At 40.2% G+C, this 16,991-nt stretch overlaps 1 protein-coding gene across 2 annotated transcripts in view; it reads left to right on the forward strand.

Annotated features, from left to right (window-relative positions):
• The first annotated feature begins 461 nt into the window (after positions 1-461).
• Positions 462-16,991, forward strand: part of sgsm3 (small G protein signaling modulator 3) — a 35,865-nt gene continuing 19,335 nt past the window's right edge. For both annotated transcript variants that reach the window (XM_037544922.1, XM_037544921.1), the window contains exons 1-7: positions 462-624; positions 10,988-11,040; positions 12,034-12,119; positions 12,483-12,546; positions 13,236-13,447; positions 14,877-14,984; positions 15,843-15,986. In XM_037544922.1, the coding sequence (XP_037400819.1) occupies positions 11,034-11,040; positions 12,034-12,119; positions 12,483-12,546; positions 13,236-13,447; positions 14,877-14,984; positions 15,843-15,986 (621 nt within the window). In that variant the 5' untranslated portion in view covers positions 462-624; positions 10,988-11,033. The remainder of the gene's footprint in view (positions 625-10,987; positions 11,041-12,033; positions 12,120-12,482; positions 12,547-13,235; positions 13,448-14,876; positions 14,985-15,842; positions 15,987-16,991) is intronic.

Below are 16,991 nucleotides of genomic sequence, written 5' to 3' on the forward strand. Positions count from 1 at the left end.
AACCTCCTCTTATACAAATATTTTTTTATCCTGCACACGTCAATACATCAACCAGATAATTCCATTTTATTATTCTGGACTGACCATAATGCACTAAAACACACATAGTGTACATGAAGATCCTGGCACGACTTGGATGAAGCAACACGAGAGACCAAACAGTCCAGCCTGCAGGAAGAATGAATGAACACATCATCAAACGGGCAGCGCTTACGTCATTGGCTTGTGTAGCAGCGGCGGAGGGATACGACACACGGACAGCAACTCCTTTAAGCGTTTTCAGAGATGTCAGCAGCATCACTGTTATTTAGCGCCAACAAACCTGCCCGTGATCCGTGAGATAATTGTTCACAAACTGCAACTACACGTCGTATTGTATTCGTCTTCGTCTGCGGACTACTTCGGTGAGCGGAGGGACAAAGACCTGAGTCGCGCAGCACGATCAGGTGCGTGACGCGAGAACAGTCATTCAGCGATGCGAGTGAAGAAGCTAATACGCTCAACATCAGCAGGAAACAGTGAGATTTAAAGACACATATAAACCTGTAATAAACGCAGAAAATATATAGGTAGCTGCACAACACTGCCGAGCTGTTCGTGACGGGGTAAAACATGGTATAAAAGGTAAGACGGCGTTTTATTCCGAGGGATGACGGCTAGCCTGAGCGCTAACAGTTACCTCAGAAGGTGCAGTAACGTTACTGGTTAGCAGGGCGAGCTAACGGTCGATATACAGACAGGTGTTTTGGCCAGTCATGTCTGAATGCAAACAGCGAAGATTTTATTTGATATCTTCCCTCTTTTTACTTTCTTTTCCCCGGTTTGCGGTCTGGTTAGCCCGCTAGTGTCGTGCTTTAACCAGCGTCTGTTGACGCTTCTCCAGCTGGTTAAACCGCTACTACAGATGCAGATTTAAAGGGGAATTCTCTGTCATTCAGCGTTTAAGAGATAAACAAAACGCTCAGAGTAGTTTGATATGAAGTACTTCACGTATAGAGAAACTTAGCAACACAGGTTTTTGCGGTGGTGGTGACAGATAGGAATCAGAGGTCCTAATGTCTACAATGCTGCTGTCAGAACAAAACCTCTTATGTCCACAGTGGTAACTTTACAGGAGAAGGAAAAAACCTACTTCACTTTTAACGGAAGTCAATGGAACCAGATGTCTTTCCAAGTCATTCCGGGCTGTTTCTGTTGGTCCCTTCATCAAGAAATTCGCAGACAATGTAAAGCACAGCTGGCGATTTCAAATAGTGTCAAAAACTGAAAAACGACAAAAATGGAGATGCAAGGTTTTGTTCCGGCAACAGCAATATAGAGCCATACCACCACAAGTCAACCTACAAGGGTCTTCTGAGTTTTTATGTGTGATAATGATGATGGTAAAATAGTGGAAAGTCTGATTTGTCTTTGGTGACTTTTGACTGTTCATGTATCCCTCCACCATGAATGGATTAAAATACGTTTTGGACCCAAACCTTGTTCTACAACTATCGTAAAACAGTAGCTCAGGCATCAGGCATCGTATCCACAACCATTTCATGTAATAACTTTAGGTGAGGGAGATTTAAGAGGTGGATGTCTGGTTCCTATCATCACCACTGTGAACAGTTCTGGCAATTCTGACTCAGCAAGTTTCTCCAAGTTTCTCTGAATGCCTCTGGTGACATGTTAACCATTGAATCATGCAGAAATTTTGAAAAATTGATGGAGTTCCCCTTTCATCTGTGTGTTGTGAACAGTGGCTGCTTTGGTTGTTTTGCAAGCTGACTCTGTAAGCATATAACCAGGATTACCAGGCTTTATGATGCTGACTCAGAAGGAAATATGTCTTTCTTAGGCCTCTAAAACCTGTGGAATGTGGTGAAAGACAACTTTACCTGAACACGATGCACCTGGAGCTCCTGGAGCTTTGCTTTCTAGATTACCAGACAAACTAGGCAACATAATCACCAATCTGGGTTACTGCTAAAGGAGACTGAAGCTCTTTGAACATGAAGTTGTGGGCAATATGATGACATATTGTCGCTGTACTTTTTCCTGAATATATCGTGGATACAAATCTGATATATGGAAATATATAGGTTCTGAATATATGATGTATATTAGCATACATGGATTTCCCTTATATCCAACTTACATCAGTCAGGTGGACATTTAATTGACATCTATGCCAATTTGTTTGAAACTGGACATTTTTAAACAGGAGACATTTTTTTATCCATATGTCAACATGTAAAGTCATATATGTGTAACACGTTTAACAGTATATGACGGGACGTATTCATATATTTTAATGCATGTTACATAATTTAAGGTTTTTATACATATTCTGTGTTGCTGTATAACTAAACTCTAAAAGCTTTCAGATTGTAAGTCATTAAACCATTAAAACATGAAATAAATAAATATTGCTCACAGACACATTTACATAATTTAATATTCAAAAATAAAATGATAACATGGTAACAGTTGTAACGGATGTACGAATATATTTAACCATGTAACAGGCATATATATGTATGATCTATATATTAAGTGTATATGTCCATTATTTGATACTTACATATATGTACATATTTTTAAAAATATATGCCTGACCCTTTGTGCTGTGTCCACATTTAGCCATATATCAGATTATCGTATGGATGACCACTTTCAGGTTTCATTGCATTTTCAGAGCATCAAAACTATGGGACGCACAGTTTTGAGAGCTGTTTTAAAAGCTGCCACTGATTGCATTGTGTCATGAACCTGTTTTATAGTTCTGTAATATAAAGTTTTTGCCATAACGTCCTCCCCAACCTTATCAGGTACTTGAATAAGCTGCATGCACAACCCTGGTAAAAGAGTAACTTTTCCTTGAGTGCCTTGCAAATCCCTGCATGCAAGTCTTCATCCCACATATATTTTAAATATAAGTTTTAGTCCAACAGAATCTCTAGAACAGAGCATTTCACTTCAGACCGCTCGGAAAGACTTCATTGACATCTCAACGATTGAGTTATGCAGATAATTATGTAAATCGGTGAAAACGTTGGTAGAATTCCCTCAGGAATGCTTTGCTTTGCTGAAAAAAAGCAGAGGACACTAGTTGCCACAGTTGTAGTTGCCATAACTCATTTTAGGCTTCTACTTCAGGTCCAGTAGTTACTTAGTTAGTTAAAAAAAAAAAACTGCTCTGTAAAGCTCTATAATGTTCACATGATTCACAGTCAGTCATTCTGACAGACTGTAATGCACTACAGGAAGCGTAGGGGGCGATATAACTTCTACTGTTTCATTAAAAGAGCTCTATTCTGCAGTTTGACTGCACCATGAAAAATAAACTTAAGATTAATAAAATGGCAGAAGGTGTTATGGTTCAGTGAGCTGATTAATAGTCAATAATTAATTAGAGAAACAATTATCAGTTGAAGCCCTCGTCGTTTGTCAGCTCCAAACGTGCTAACTAAGCTACTAGTTCAGTCAGTCAGTCAACCTTTATTAAATCTCGGCAAGAACATATAATAAAAGTAAATTTAATAAATGAAGACTCAGATCAGGTAAGTATAAAAAAGTGAGACTTTAATAATAAAAATACGTGAAAATATAGAAAAAAAACAGTAATTAAGTAATTAAGCATAGCTGAAATATAAAGATTAATCAAAGTAAACTTGAAAATAAACAATAAAATAATGAAAATAAGATAAAAACGGTAAAAAATCGGGTAAAACAGCTGCAGGCGGAGTGGAGGTGGTTAGAGAGTAGACCGGGTGACCCAGCAAGCGGAGCTTTAGTGTGTCCTGTGGTGAATTCCAGCTCACTGGTGCTGTAACGAAAAGCAGATTTTCCCAGTTCAGTAAAACCACTCGGCACCTGGCGTGTGATCCAGCCACTGGAGTGAGGCTGATAAGTATTTACAGACGTCAGCGAGGTAATATATTCTGGCACAGTGCACAGTGGTCAGCCTGCACAGTGGTCAGCCACCTGCGTGTAGTGATTGGGATGTTCACGTCTGCTCCTTTCATTTCCTTTTTAACTGCTGTTTGCTTAAGCAAAGTCGGGCTCTGTGTTTGCTCACCATGAAGATCAAAAATATACGCTGCTACCAGATACGGCACATTCCTTATCGTAGGACCGTCAGTATCACTCTGTTAACTATTACAGGTTATAGTGTCTCCCAGCAGTATTGAAAAGTGTTCTTTTAGCAAGTGTCACTGTCTCTTAGACTTTATTCCAGCAAAGAGTTTGTCTAGTTTCAGGATCTCTTTCTGCTTTAAAAGGGGAATTCCACTGATTTTTTGATGTGAAATGGTTTTATTTTAGGCTCAGTTTTTGTTTTTATACACAGTGGTGGTGATAGGAACCAGGAGTTGCCATGTCTACAACACAAATATAGGCATTTACTATCCAGGACCACCAGTGAAGCTTTCTGTGTCATCTGAGTCTATATATGTAACGTCTATGAGTGTAAAATAGTGGTAAATGTATAAATACGTTTGCCTTACGATGTCCTGCATGTACCTGACCAGCGGAAAAAATTTAATGCAGGGTGATTCAAAAAGATTCATCCTATTTAAAAATGATTTATTTCACTTTTACATCATTATAGATCAATGCAGAAAACTGTAAACGGTTTAAATGAGCATGAAGTTTATTATGTAATTGTACAAGAGCTCAATATGAACCTCCTCCAGCTCCAACAACATCAACGCCATAGTCAAATTCATGCCATGCTGGATTGAGCGTGTCGGGTGGCGCCGCACCCACGGCTCTTTCAGTGCGGTTTCGGAGATCTTCCAGTGCTGTGGAACCAACGCGGAACCCTCTGAGCTGTTGGAGGTCCACTGCCCACGAAAATCACGCTGGACAGTTATGACGGATTCATTGACGTGGAGAACGCAGAACGCTTTCTGCTCAGGGGTCTCATCTCCTCTCACACTGAAGGGAGACGTCTTCGAGTGATGGTCAGAGACTCTGTGACCCCCTCTTGGATTGTGATTGGTTCCTAGGTGCCTCGCAGTTGTAAAAATATGGTGCTTTTAAATTGGGTGAATCGTTTTTGAATCTGTACTTTTAAGCTCAAAACCTAATCACAAAACAGCACATGCATAATAGCTTTCTCTAAAGGAGCTTTCAGGGGCTTTGAACCTTTCAGACGTCTGGTTCCTATCACCACCACTGTGAACAACTCTAACTCGGTAAGCTTCTCTAGAAGACCACTCTGGATGGCTTTATTTACATCTCAGTCATTTAGTTATTCAGATATTTCCTTTTAAGGGACATATAGAGAGATAAAGCTCCTTTGCACTTTTATTAGGCCTGAAATGCATTGAATTTCGCTCAGATTTGCTGGAATGTTGTTATTTTGGTAAAAAGCTTGTGGGTTTCTTTCTGCGTTTGGGTTGGAACGGCTTGCACACTTGAACTGTGCACCTTTGCATACAGCAGGTGAGGTTGGGCTCTGTTTGTCCTTGGTGGTTCACGCCTTTCTCAGTGAGAACAGGACAGGCCATTAGATCCTGCTGGAGCCTTAGAACGTGGATAAGCCACGATTAATGCTGGAGGAGCTACTAACAAATAAAATACGAGAGACACGGCGACCGTACTATTCACTGGTGAAAAGGTCCATGTACGTTAGCTTCTCTAGTCAGTGGGGGTTTGAGTTGATTGGAAGGGTTCTTTAATGAGCCGAGCCACATCAAAGGGTAAATCCTTCGTTCCCTTTTCTCCATTCTTCCTTCCTGCTATTTATTCATGCACAAAACATAGTGAGTCATTTTCTCTCCCTCCCTTTCTTACACCGTCACTGATTTGGCCATGAATCACTGCCCTTCCTCTTGAGTCTGGGTGGGTTTGGAGTCCCATTGATCTTTAATATTAGATAATACATTTATAAATAAATGGATAAAGTTCGTAGAAAAAATGTAATTTACCCAGAGTTCTCTCAAGAAGCAGTGATGCACTGAAATGAAGATTCCTGGCCGGAACCGAAAATGAAATTCAGGACTGACTGTGCCGAAAACTGAAACTGAGAAAAGATTAAGTTCCCTTATTAGTCCCACCACAGCGGGGGGATTTCACCTCCGCATTTAACCCATCCGTGCAGGGAAACACCACATACACACTAGGGGGCAGTGAGCACAGTTGCCCAGAGCAGTGGGCAGCCCTATCTGCAGTGCCCAGGGAGCAGTTGGAGGTTAGGTGCCTTGCTCAAGGGCACTTCTGGTCACAAGGCTGGTTCCCTAACCTCCAGACCAGAACTGCTCCCAAGCAAGCTGACAGTTAATAATAACAGTTTGCATAAAAGAAACATACTAAAATAACGTTTGTAGGCTGCAGTAGGGATCGTAGACATGACAGAAATATTATACCATGATACTTCGACGTTATCGCGATGCATAGACATCACAATATTTGGTTTTTCCTCTAGTGCCACATTTTAAAAATCCTGCATTAATAGCCTGGTAACTGCGTTTATTTTTATTCAGTGTTTCACAGACGACACTGCACTAAATCCAATTAAACAGGCTCAATATTAATCACTTTCTAAAGAAACGTGTAGTTAGTGCAGCTGACCACAGTAAGCTCATATAAGCATATTTGGCACACTGTATCACAATAATATTAAATACTGCCATATTACCCACTGCAGTGTGCCATGAAATCCTTTATACTTTACACCAGAACTCTTTCATTAAAATTCAGTTCCATTTAGAGAAAATTTCCTCAAGCTGAGGTCCAGAACATCTAACTTGCATTATGATTCAGTGCCATATACTGTAAACTGTAGTAGCCTAGTAGGAATATCAACATCTTATACAGTCAACAACTGAATGTCAAATCAAGTACAGTTCAGTAACATTTATACAACGTTAATTGTGAGCTTTCTCTTTTTTAGATCACGTCATGTGAAATATCTTCCCTCTGACTCACTTTCTTCTCTGACTGCTGTGTCTCGCCTCGTCCCTCCCCCGTTTGGCGTCACTCTCTCGAGTCTCAGAGCTCATCAAAATGCACAGATCTGATTGGCTGAGTAGCGTCACGTGTGATGTTTACAACGCATGCGATTGGTCTGTGAGTTTCCCGGGCCGCTAAATTGGTACCGTAACGGGCCCTTTTCAGAGAACGTGTAGAGATGAGAATTCCCGCTCTGCGATGTCTTCTAGGTTTTTAGACGCTCCTGAGTGAGTCCAAAATGAATGGGTTCATATGGGGCATTTGAGCAAAATCATAGTTTATAAATACTTAAACATTTTTAATGTAAAAGAATGCAATAATTTCATGAAGACAGAGCAGCATTAAAGATTTTTACGCTGCTGTTATATTTTTAAGAGCTTTTTAAAAAACTTTTCGTTTATAGCCGTTGAGCAACGTTTACTCCCATTCATTTAGGACTCATGAGCGCCCTCTGCTGTTTAGCAGTCCTGTTTTTGATATAATGGAGGGAATAGGAAGTGGTCAGACTCCAAGTTACGCTGATTAAAATAGACCAACCCCTTTGAAATTGCGTAATTCTCTATAGTTTATCAGTTATAGGTCCAGGTCCACATAGGACAGGGCCTGGGTCCGTACTCGGATCACGGTCCGCCTATCAGTGACCTCTGCTTTACGCTTTGACTTGCTTTTGAATTTTTTGTTTTTGCCATTTCAACTGAGTGTACAGATGGCGTTTGAGGACTCGCAGGGACTTTCTGCTTCTGTTGTTTTGCTGTATTGTGCATGATGGTGTCTTTTCCACTGGTAATCAAACCAGTAGTAGAAGACTTCTTGGTTGTTGTATCTCCTCTTGATATTCGACATGAGCCGGGATGATAAATCTGAAGTCTAATGTTGTTTGAAATAGTTACACATGGCTGATATTTTCACTCTCAAACTGCTTTTGCTCAACCTGTTTGAATGTATCACCGCTGGCCAGCACAGGACAGTAAAAGCAGCAAACAGCATTTATACTCAGTGTTTGTCATTTTCATTACTGGTAAAATTATTTGTAAGGTCTTAGATTTCACACTTTATTGTAGACAAATTTAATCTTGTTGTTTTGGCTCATTTTCCTTTATCTGCCAACCGAAAGCAGCACTTAAACATTTTACACCCAAAGATTTCCAGCGGCTGATGTTTTGGTGCATTCACGCTAATCAGCACTGTGCATGCAGTATAATGTAATGTTATCTGTGAAAAATCTTCTTTGATGGTCTTCGACCTACAGTAGTCCAATTTCCACCGGCACCCTGCAGGTCAACAGCACCGGAGGCGGTCGTTGTTAACCCGGGCCTCGACCGATCCGGTATGGCAATCATATTTGTGATCCGCATGATAGTTTTGGCTCAAGCTTTACGCCGGATGCCCTTCCTGACGCAACCCTCACCATTTATCCGGGCTTGGGACCGGCACCAGAGTACACCCCTAATGGCTGGTTTTATCTGCTCCAGTGCAAAACTAAAGAAACAGACTTCAGTCGCCAAACACGTCTTGTCTGACTGACCCATTTTTGATAAGGGGTGGTGGCTGAGCAAATACGGCTACGTTCACATTAGCAGGTTGAAGTGGCACAAATCCGATTTTTAGCTCTAATGGGACTCCGATCTGGTGTTTTCAGGGCTGTGTGGACACAATCTGATCTTCAAATCCGACCTGAGCCACTTTCGTATGTGGTCCTAGATCCGATGCGGTTGGTTATTGTAGTGGTTAACACCTTTGCCTTCTATGCTGTAGACTGGGGTTCAATCCCTGACCAGGGCAAGCACCCTACACTATACCAATAAGGGTCCTTGGGCAAGACTCCTAACACCACCTTGGCCTCCCTGTGTAAAATGATCAAGTGTAAAAGATGTAAGTCGCTCTGGATAAGAGCGTCAGCCAAATGCCATAAATGTAAATGTATCCGATTCATGGCCTTGTGACCTCAATGTGACGCCCAGATCGGAATTCATGAGCTTTTTACTCCACTGCGCCTGTGCTGTCATTCAGGTGTTACCACGGCAACAGCGACGAACGGAAGTTAAAGTCTATAAACTGTGGAGAAGCAGCTCGTCTCACCTTTTTCTCCTTCGTCTGGCTCTAATAATGAAGCTGAGAGCGGATCAGAGTTAATGATCTTCTCAGCGAAGCTCGTTAGTTTGATTGATGATGATGAAGTGATTCAGTCACGTGACGTTACTGAGTAGGACGAGCTCATGACGGTCATTTCGTGTCAGAGAGATCGGATTTGAGCAACGAGGCTTGTAACGTGAGCGCAGCCTGTGATTTATCAGAGAATGGTTTCAGGTCACTGAGGTGCTTTGTTGTCAATGTGAACGGCAGCTCTTTCATCTCTCATAACCTAGCCACGTATTTCCCAGCTTGAAGGAATCGTTTAAACCTACACACTATATATGTAGGCTGAATGTCTGATATCTGTATGTGGAATCGAGTTGCCATGATAAGCATGAAGTCAGCATCTAAATCATCTAAATCAGGCTAATGAGTGGAAATTCACCTTCATTCGTTGTTGGTAAGATTAGCGTTATTGGCTGAACCATTACTTTACTGTGGCACCGGTGCGTGACATGACTGCCGTATCTTTCTTGAGCTTTCGCTGAACACCTCCTGTTCCTTATTTGCTGTTCTACGGCTCGGTAGTCATCTACTGATCACAGCCGTGGTTTTGGCCTCTTCCTGTTTCTGTTCTCCACCATTACACTGAGATGGAGTAGATATCACAACACCTGGTGGTTTCCACTGCTTGGTTTTCACACTGAGCATGTGTGTCTATGCATACACCCTTTAGAAGATTAGATAAAACAGGAGCTGTGAGAGCAGGAAGAAGGGAGATAAGCTGAGTGTGCTGATTGTTTACATCTCTTTAAAGGGGGTTTAACAGATTAAAAGAAAAGAACTCTGCATAATTTAGTTGTTCAGATGTAAACAAAGTTATTCAGAGTGGCTTGATTCAAAAGCGTTCACTGTAGAGAAATCTACAGTGGTGGTGATAGGAACCAGGGGTCGCCATGACTACAAGACAGATATAGACATTTTGTTTGCTATCTGAAACCAACCACCAGTGAACCTACACGTTTCTCTTGAGCTTCTTATTTCTAATCTTGACGATGGTGAAATGGTGGTATAGCAACGTCACAATCGCAAGCTACAGGTCTAACGCAAAGACCATTGCTGTTAGTCTACCTCCCTTGCTTGGTCTGGCCAGTCCCAGCGGGGATAAGGCAAGTGACAAGAACACAAAGACCCTCATTTACAGGAAGGAAAGTGAGGAAATAGAGGGCAGGAGGCAAAACCGAGATTAAGAATCTGTTCTTCCAATTTCTGCAGACCTACTTAGAGGTTCTTTGATTTTTCTCTTTCCAGCAAAACACGTATGCAGGGCTGCGCAAGCCCTCCGACCAATCCCAGTGGCTTTTACTGTGTGCTGTGACCATCATGACCTATTACAGGATCAAAGTGTTCATGCGATCCATGATTCAACAACAAAAAAATGTAATTATTTTGGCAAAAATGATCATTTACATAATTGATTAGGCAGTGTGTCTTTAATGTGCTGCAAGACATCCCACTGCAGTGTGTGTAACACACCAATCAGGCGTAACTCGTTTCTGTGCTCACTGTCCAGTTTATCAGCTCCACTTACTGTATAGCTGCACTCTGTAGATCTACAGTTACAGACTGTAGTCCATCTGTTTCTCTGTTACCCTGTTCTTCAGTGGTCAGGACCCCCATGGACCCTCACAGAGCAGGTACTATTCGGTGGTGGATCGTTCATATTCTGTGTTGAGATTATTTAAAAAACAAACAGTGGAGGTAGCGGATTTGTTTTTTTGATATTTTGTGCTGTGATGTTGAGGTGTTGCTGATGATTCCTTCAGGCTCCTGAGGTTAGAACATGGTCAATGAGACATGTTTGTTTGTGTGCTATTGATGAAGTTCTCTAGGTCTTTGTGTAACAGTGTCCTCTGAAATGTGGGTCAGTGGAACTACCTTTGATTTTTTTTTTTCCTCTCTTTCTCCTTAGTCCAGCTCTTCTGTCCAAACCATAAAGACTCTGCAGCTCTGTCAGCATGTCAGGTAAGTCCTCCTGACCTCTTCTCTGCTTTAAATGTGCATTTCCATTGATTGAACATTTTAAACTTTTAAGACTCAGGTTGTTCAGTTTAGACTGTTTTACTGAATTAGCCACTCATTTTTTCATTGATTCATTATATTTTTGTTGCTGAACTTCACAGCAAACACTGAAGGGCCATGCAATATGGACGAAACACCAAGTGTAAATGTTATTAGATAAATCAGTTTTCTAAAGGGGGAATAATTTGCAGCCAAAAGTAATAAATCATGAAGAACCGCAGTACGTAAATCACAATCAGGGGGCTTTGAAAATCACAGTATAGAGATGCCGTATCTATTTTCACATCAGTGTCAGTCTTGAAACTTTGAGCATCAGCCAGCCTGTCCGATATTTCTGTTAACTCCACACGCACATGCTCAATAAATAAAGTCCGGCTCAGTGTCAACATTGAAATCAACATTATGTCTAAGATGATATGATGACGGTAGGAGATAATTTACTGACATCATCGGAAGACACTTGACTGAGTTCGCCCCAAATTCTCTTTCAACATGGTTTCAGATATCAGAAAGTGTCTGAAGCACAGCTGATGTTGAAAATGTTCGTCCGCACAAAGTGTGCAATTACACTTTTCCACCAGAGAGGTCTCCAAATCCTGAAAACTTCCATAGTGTAGCTTTAGGTATCGTCATATTATCGTACTGAGTGGCCTCCCACCCATAATATAGGGATTGTATTGCTATATATTACAGTTGCAATGTGCCTTGCTGTATACTTTAAAAAATGTGCTTTGAAGTCCAACAATGCATCTCTGGTTGGTCTTGATGCTCAGAACATACGAGAAAACATTCAGTGATTTTAGTTATAGGCTCGTTTGTAAACTAGACTTCTGCTGGGTCGGTGTTGTGACGGCTGATGCAGAGATGACGATTAACGAATGATATATTGTGCAGCTCTGTAATCCAGTCTCATACTTTTCTGTTTTTGTTCTGCAGGTAGCTACACTCCGTCCCCTGGGGGCCCTTTCTCGGCCCTCACACCCAGTATGTGGCCCCAGGACATCCTGGCAAAGTACTACCAGGTAATTAAATTTTGTTAGTATATTTTTTTGTAAATGCCCTCAGTTGGTAATGTTAGTGTGAACCTACAGTAAAATTGTTTTATGACACGGTCACATATAAAAGTTGATAAAACTCAATTCAGCACCCAAACATAAAAATACTAAATAGCTCCTGTAGACTGATATGTCTTGTGTATTACATTGGTGTTAAAATGTTTATAAAACAACATTGAATCAGAGAATATATATATATATATATATATATATATATATATATATATATATATATATATATATTTTATTTTATTTTATTTTATTTTATTTATTTTTTTTTTTGATTAGTGTGCTCATCTGCTGCTGTTGTTTTCGCTCTGCCACTTACAGAAAGACCAGAATATGGAATCAGAACCTCAGTATGATGAATTTGGCTTTAGGATTGACAGTGAAGGTAGGTGTGAAGACTTCTTTGATGTCTTTAGTATTTCTTTTAGCGAGGCCCTCTTATGGCATTTGTGTTGTTTTCTACATCAAAGACACCCGTGACTCATTTCTACATGGCTGTTTTTTCAGCCTCTTTTTATTCATTTTAATTAAATAAGCTGTGATATACATTCATTTGCAAAGTTTCAGCAAATGTTTTGTTAATTTTCTAACTGATAATAAATATACACATCCTCAGCAGTGAACTTAAGTGTCATTTTTCTGCTAACTTCAGCGCACAGTTTCTATTTATTTGCCTAGTTTAACATAAAAAAAAATGAAATAATAAAATGTACCATGTACTAAATGTGCCATAACCTTTGTGCAGGCCACGATTTATGTTTTATATTATCCCAGTATGTTAAATTCAGCAAGTAAACAATAAGTATGTATTAAAATGTGCACACGTGTTCCCTGTAGATGATGTCAACTTATTTTCACTGAGAAAATCAGCAAGACATTTTGTGACATCACAAAAACTGTAAACTCAAAACAGGCTGCTTTCTACAGCTTTTGTAGTTCACATATATGGAGTGGGGAATGAGCATTTAAAGATGTTAACATACCACGTTAAACTTCGTTTTTCAATAAGAAAGTTCAGTTTTTCATATTTTGTGCCTTTAATCAAATGTGAGCTGCCTGCGCTCTTTGTGTTAGATGGCGTAGAATCACGTGAGTGGCTGCGGGGGGATGGAGCTCCACAGAGAGAAGACCCACAGCAGAGGCTGCGCTGGCAGGCCCACCTGGAGTTCACCCACAACCACACAGTGGGCGACCTCACCTGGGACAAAATCTCTCCGAGCCTGCCGCGCTCCGAACGACTCCGATCACTCATATTGGCCGGAATTCCACACAGCATGAGACCACAGGTGTGTACCTCCGTGTTTGTTAATGAACCCTAAAACCTGTCGTCATTTTTTTTGTTATTTAATTCTAGTAACATGATTAATTACATGGGGGAGTGTAACAGATTATTTTATGTATTTAAACAGCTTCCAATGCAACGTGCTTCTCATATTCCCATAGCAATTTTCTTGTATTTTAGTTCCACAGAGTTTACTCACTCAAATAATATTGTAATCTCCTTCTCGGTGGCTGTAATGTTGCACTGTTTCGGTGCATGTGAACAACTCACAGTAAGAGCAAACCAGGCTTAAACTTCTACACGGCAGGTTTAGTTTTAACACACTGTTGCAATTAAGCCTCCTGAAGTTAACAGAGAGTCCTTTATCCAAAGTGAGATGTTCAAAGCAGTTAATTTTGTCAAGAGTTTTTTATTCATAGATCAATTAAAAGCATCCTGCACATGCCATGTAAATAAAATATCATGTAAACGAAATTATCATGCTGATAGTTGCTGTTTTTGCAAAGAAGAACAAATGTTAAAATGCATATTGTAATAAAATGATTTAAATTCTGTATTTTTAAGTGAAAGATTTTAAAATCGGCTCTTTTTCAGAAAATGTCGTCTCTTTTATTGAGCTATGAGTGACAACATAGTGATTTGTTAATAATTAGTTAATCTAAAATTATTTAATCTTTATGTAAAATAATGATTGTAAAATTGCAATCAGATTAGGGTATGAGGTCATCGCTGGCACTAAATGTGACTTCTAGGGATTATATTAGCCTTATTTAAACAGGTGTCAGTTTGACGGGGGATTTGAATATCCTGCATTTAGTCCTCCACCATGATTGTATTTAAAAAGCAATGTTTTAAGCCTAAACCTTCTCAAAGGGCACATAAGGCAGTGTTTCAGGCATCAGGCAGATACTGTGAGGGAGCTTTTAGAAGCACTAAACTCTTCAGACGTCTGGTTCCTATCACCATCACTGTGAAGAATTCTGACTCTAAGTTTCTCTAGAACTGAGCATTTCACAACAAACTACTCTGACTTACTTTAGTTAACATCTAAACCATTTAATTATGCAAATTTAGAAAAACTGGTGGAGTTCCCCTTTCATACAGTGTTTCTTCAGTATGGCTCTCTGGCTCGTGTTGACTGTGGCTCTCTGAGACGGACTGAGTCATGTTTGTTGGTGTTTACTGTGTTTATTATGGGCCATCAGGCTGTTCTGTGTCGTATGCTGATGTAATTTCTCTATGGTAACCATTTTCATGCTTTACAGATGCTTGTAATTGGGCTTAGTCATGCAGTATGTTCACCGTTTCTTCCGCTCAGGATATTTTTAGAGCCTTAGAACGGTCTGTGTCTGTGATCAGGGGAGAACAGCTGATGGGCTTGTATCTAATGATCTGCTTGTGTGTTTTTGTTTCCCTTTAACTCAATCTGTTAGTTATGGATGCGTCTATCAGGGGCCCTGCAGAAGAAGAGGACTTCAGAGATTTCTTACAGAGAAATCATTAAAAACAGCTCAAATGATGAGACCACTGCAGCCAAGCAGGTACAATTTGTCTCAGGCACAAACATTGAACAAGCGATTACAGTGGGATGGATAATGAGCACACTGTTAGGTTGAACAACATTAAAAGCTTTGCATCCTAACGCTGTTGTCATGCCTTGTGTCTACGCTCATTGTCCACTTTATCAGCTCCACTTACTGTATAGCTGCTCTCTGTAGTTCTACAGTTACAGACTGCAGTCCATCTGTTTCTCTGATACTCTGTTACCCTGTTCTTCAGTGGTCAGGACCCCCATGGACCCTCACAGAGCAGGTACTATTTGGGTGGTGGGTCATTCTCAGCACTGCAGTAACACTGACATGGTGGTGGTGGTGGTGTGTTAGTGTGTGTTGTGCTGGTCTGAGTGGATCAGACACAGCAGTGCTGCTGGAGTTTTTAAACACCTGTCTAGTAAGAGGAGTTGATCAAATGGACAATGAGTGTAGAAACAAGGAAGTGGTCATAGTGTTTTGTCTGACCGGTGTATTTTGATATGTAAGCAACATGATCAAAGTACTGTTACTGTGATGAAACAGATAATATAACAATAATAAGCATTTCCATTGCAATGTGAATTGCATTCTGAATGCATTTGTACATGTGCTTGCTCAGCGCGTCCAACAATAAAAGTAGCGTGGAGCTTCTTTTATACAGGGGTAGGAAACGCAGTAGCTCACAGAAAGCTCCAAATTCACCTGCTGATCCATTTCACTGACCAGCATGGACATGGGCATTCACCCCCTATTCGGGAGAAAATATTTCATCTGTACACAAATCATATTCTAGGTTTGAAAGGTTGATCCCAGAATTGACTTTCATGCCTTTTGTCTCTTACGTGCTTGTTATAATTTCCCTCTCAGATAGAGAAGGATCTTTTGCGGACGATGCCCACTAATGCGTGTTTCAGCACTCTGATGAGTGTCGGCGTGCCCAGGCTCAGGCGGGTACTCAGGGGGTTGGCGTGGCTCTACCCAGACATCGGCTATTGCCAGGGTACTGGCATGGTGAGAAACTTTCTCCTTCTCACTCTGTTTCTTTATGTCTTGCATACAGTTTCATGCAAACATTTGGTCACCTCCTGGCCAAACAACATATTTCGATTGATTTTCAAGAAGAAAATAAGTTAAAACATTCCCTACAGAGAACACGCTTCTGCAAATTTCACATATTGAATTTAACATATTGGGAAAAATTTTAATATAAGATGTTGCCAGTAGGAAAAATTATGGCACTTTTTGTATTACTATATATATATATATATATATATATATATATATATATATATATATATATATATATTTTTTTTTTAAACATGTTAAAGTAAATTAGTCAAATTTGAGCACTGAAATTAGCAGAAAATTGCAATATTTTAGTTTGTTTCCTGTAGAGGATGTTTTCACTTATTTTCCCTTATAAAATAAGCAAAACGTGTCATTTGACCAGGGGTGTTTTGCATTTGACTGCATTGGCTGCTGTAGTGTCTGAAGAATCCATTTCAAAACTACTGCTTCTTTAAAGCAATAGAGCAGTGACAATTCAAATTTAGTTTTCTGACACCAAAAATTAATCCACCAGTTAGCATGCGCTGACCTCATGCCATCAAACACTTGCCTGAGATGTTCAGTAATCTCTAATAGCCTTGCTTGTGTGGTTTCAGACACTGGATGATATGCTGTTATGCAGAGGTGTAAAATATATTTTCGGTACTTTTTTCAGTTCTGAGAACAAGATGTGATTCTGTTTTCTACATTTTCGTGTTCAAATTGCTTTCCTTCTCCATAGCTTTAATGAAATACTACACGGCGCCCAGTTTTCCAGAAGCATGTTAGTGTTAAAAGCATCTTGAGTAGGAGAGAGAGTGTTCAGTGTGATGCTTGATCTAACGTTTAAGAAAATTCTTTGTGCTAAGATGCTTTTGGGAAACTCAGCCCAGATTGATTTTGGGACAAACGCGTATAAGTTCTCCAGTAGATCCTTTTTAATTTCTGCCATGCTGCCCTAAAATAATT

This window comes from Pygocentrus nattereri, chromosome 14 (assembly GCF_015220715.1).
Source record: "Pygocentrus nattereri isolate fPygNat1 chromosome 14, fPygNat1.pri, whole genome shotgun sequence".
NCBI lineage: Eukaryota > Metazoa > Chordata > Actinopteri > Characiformes > Serrasalmidae > Pygocentrus > Pygocentrus nattereri.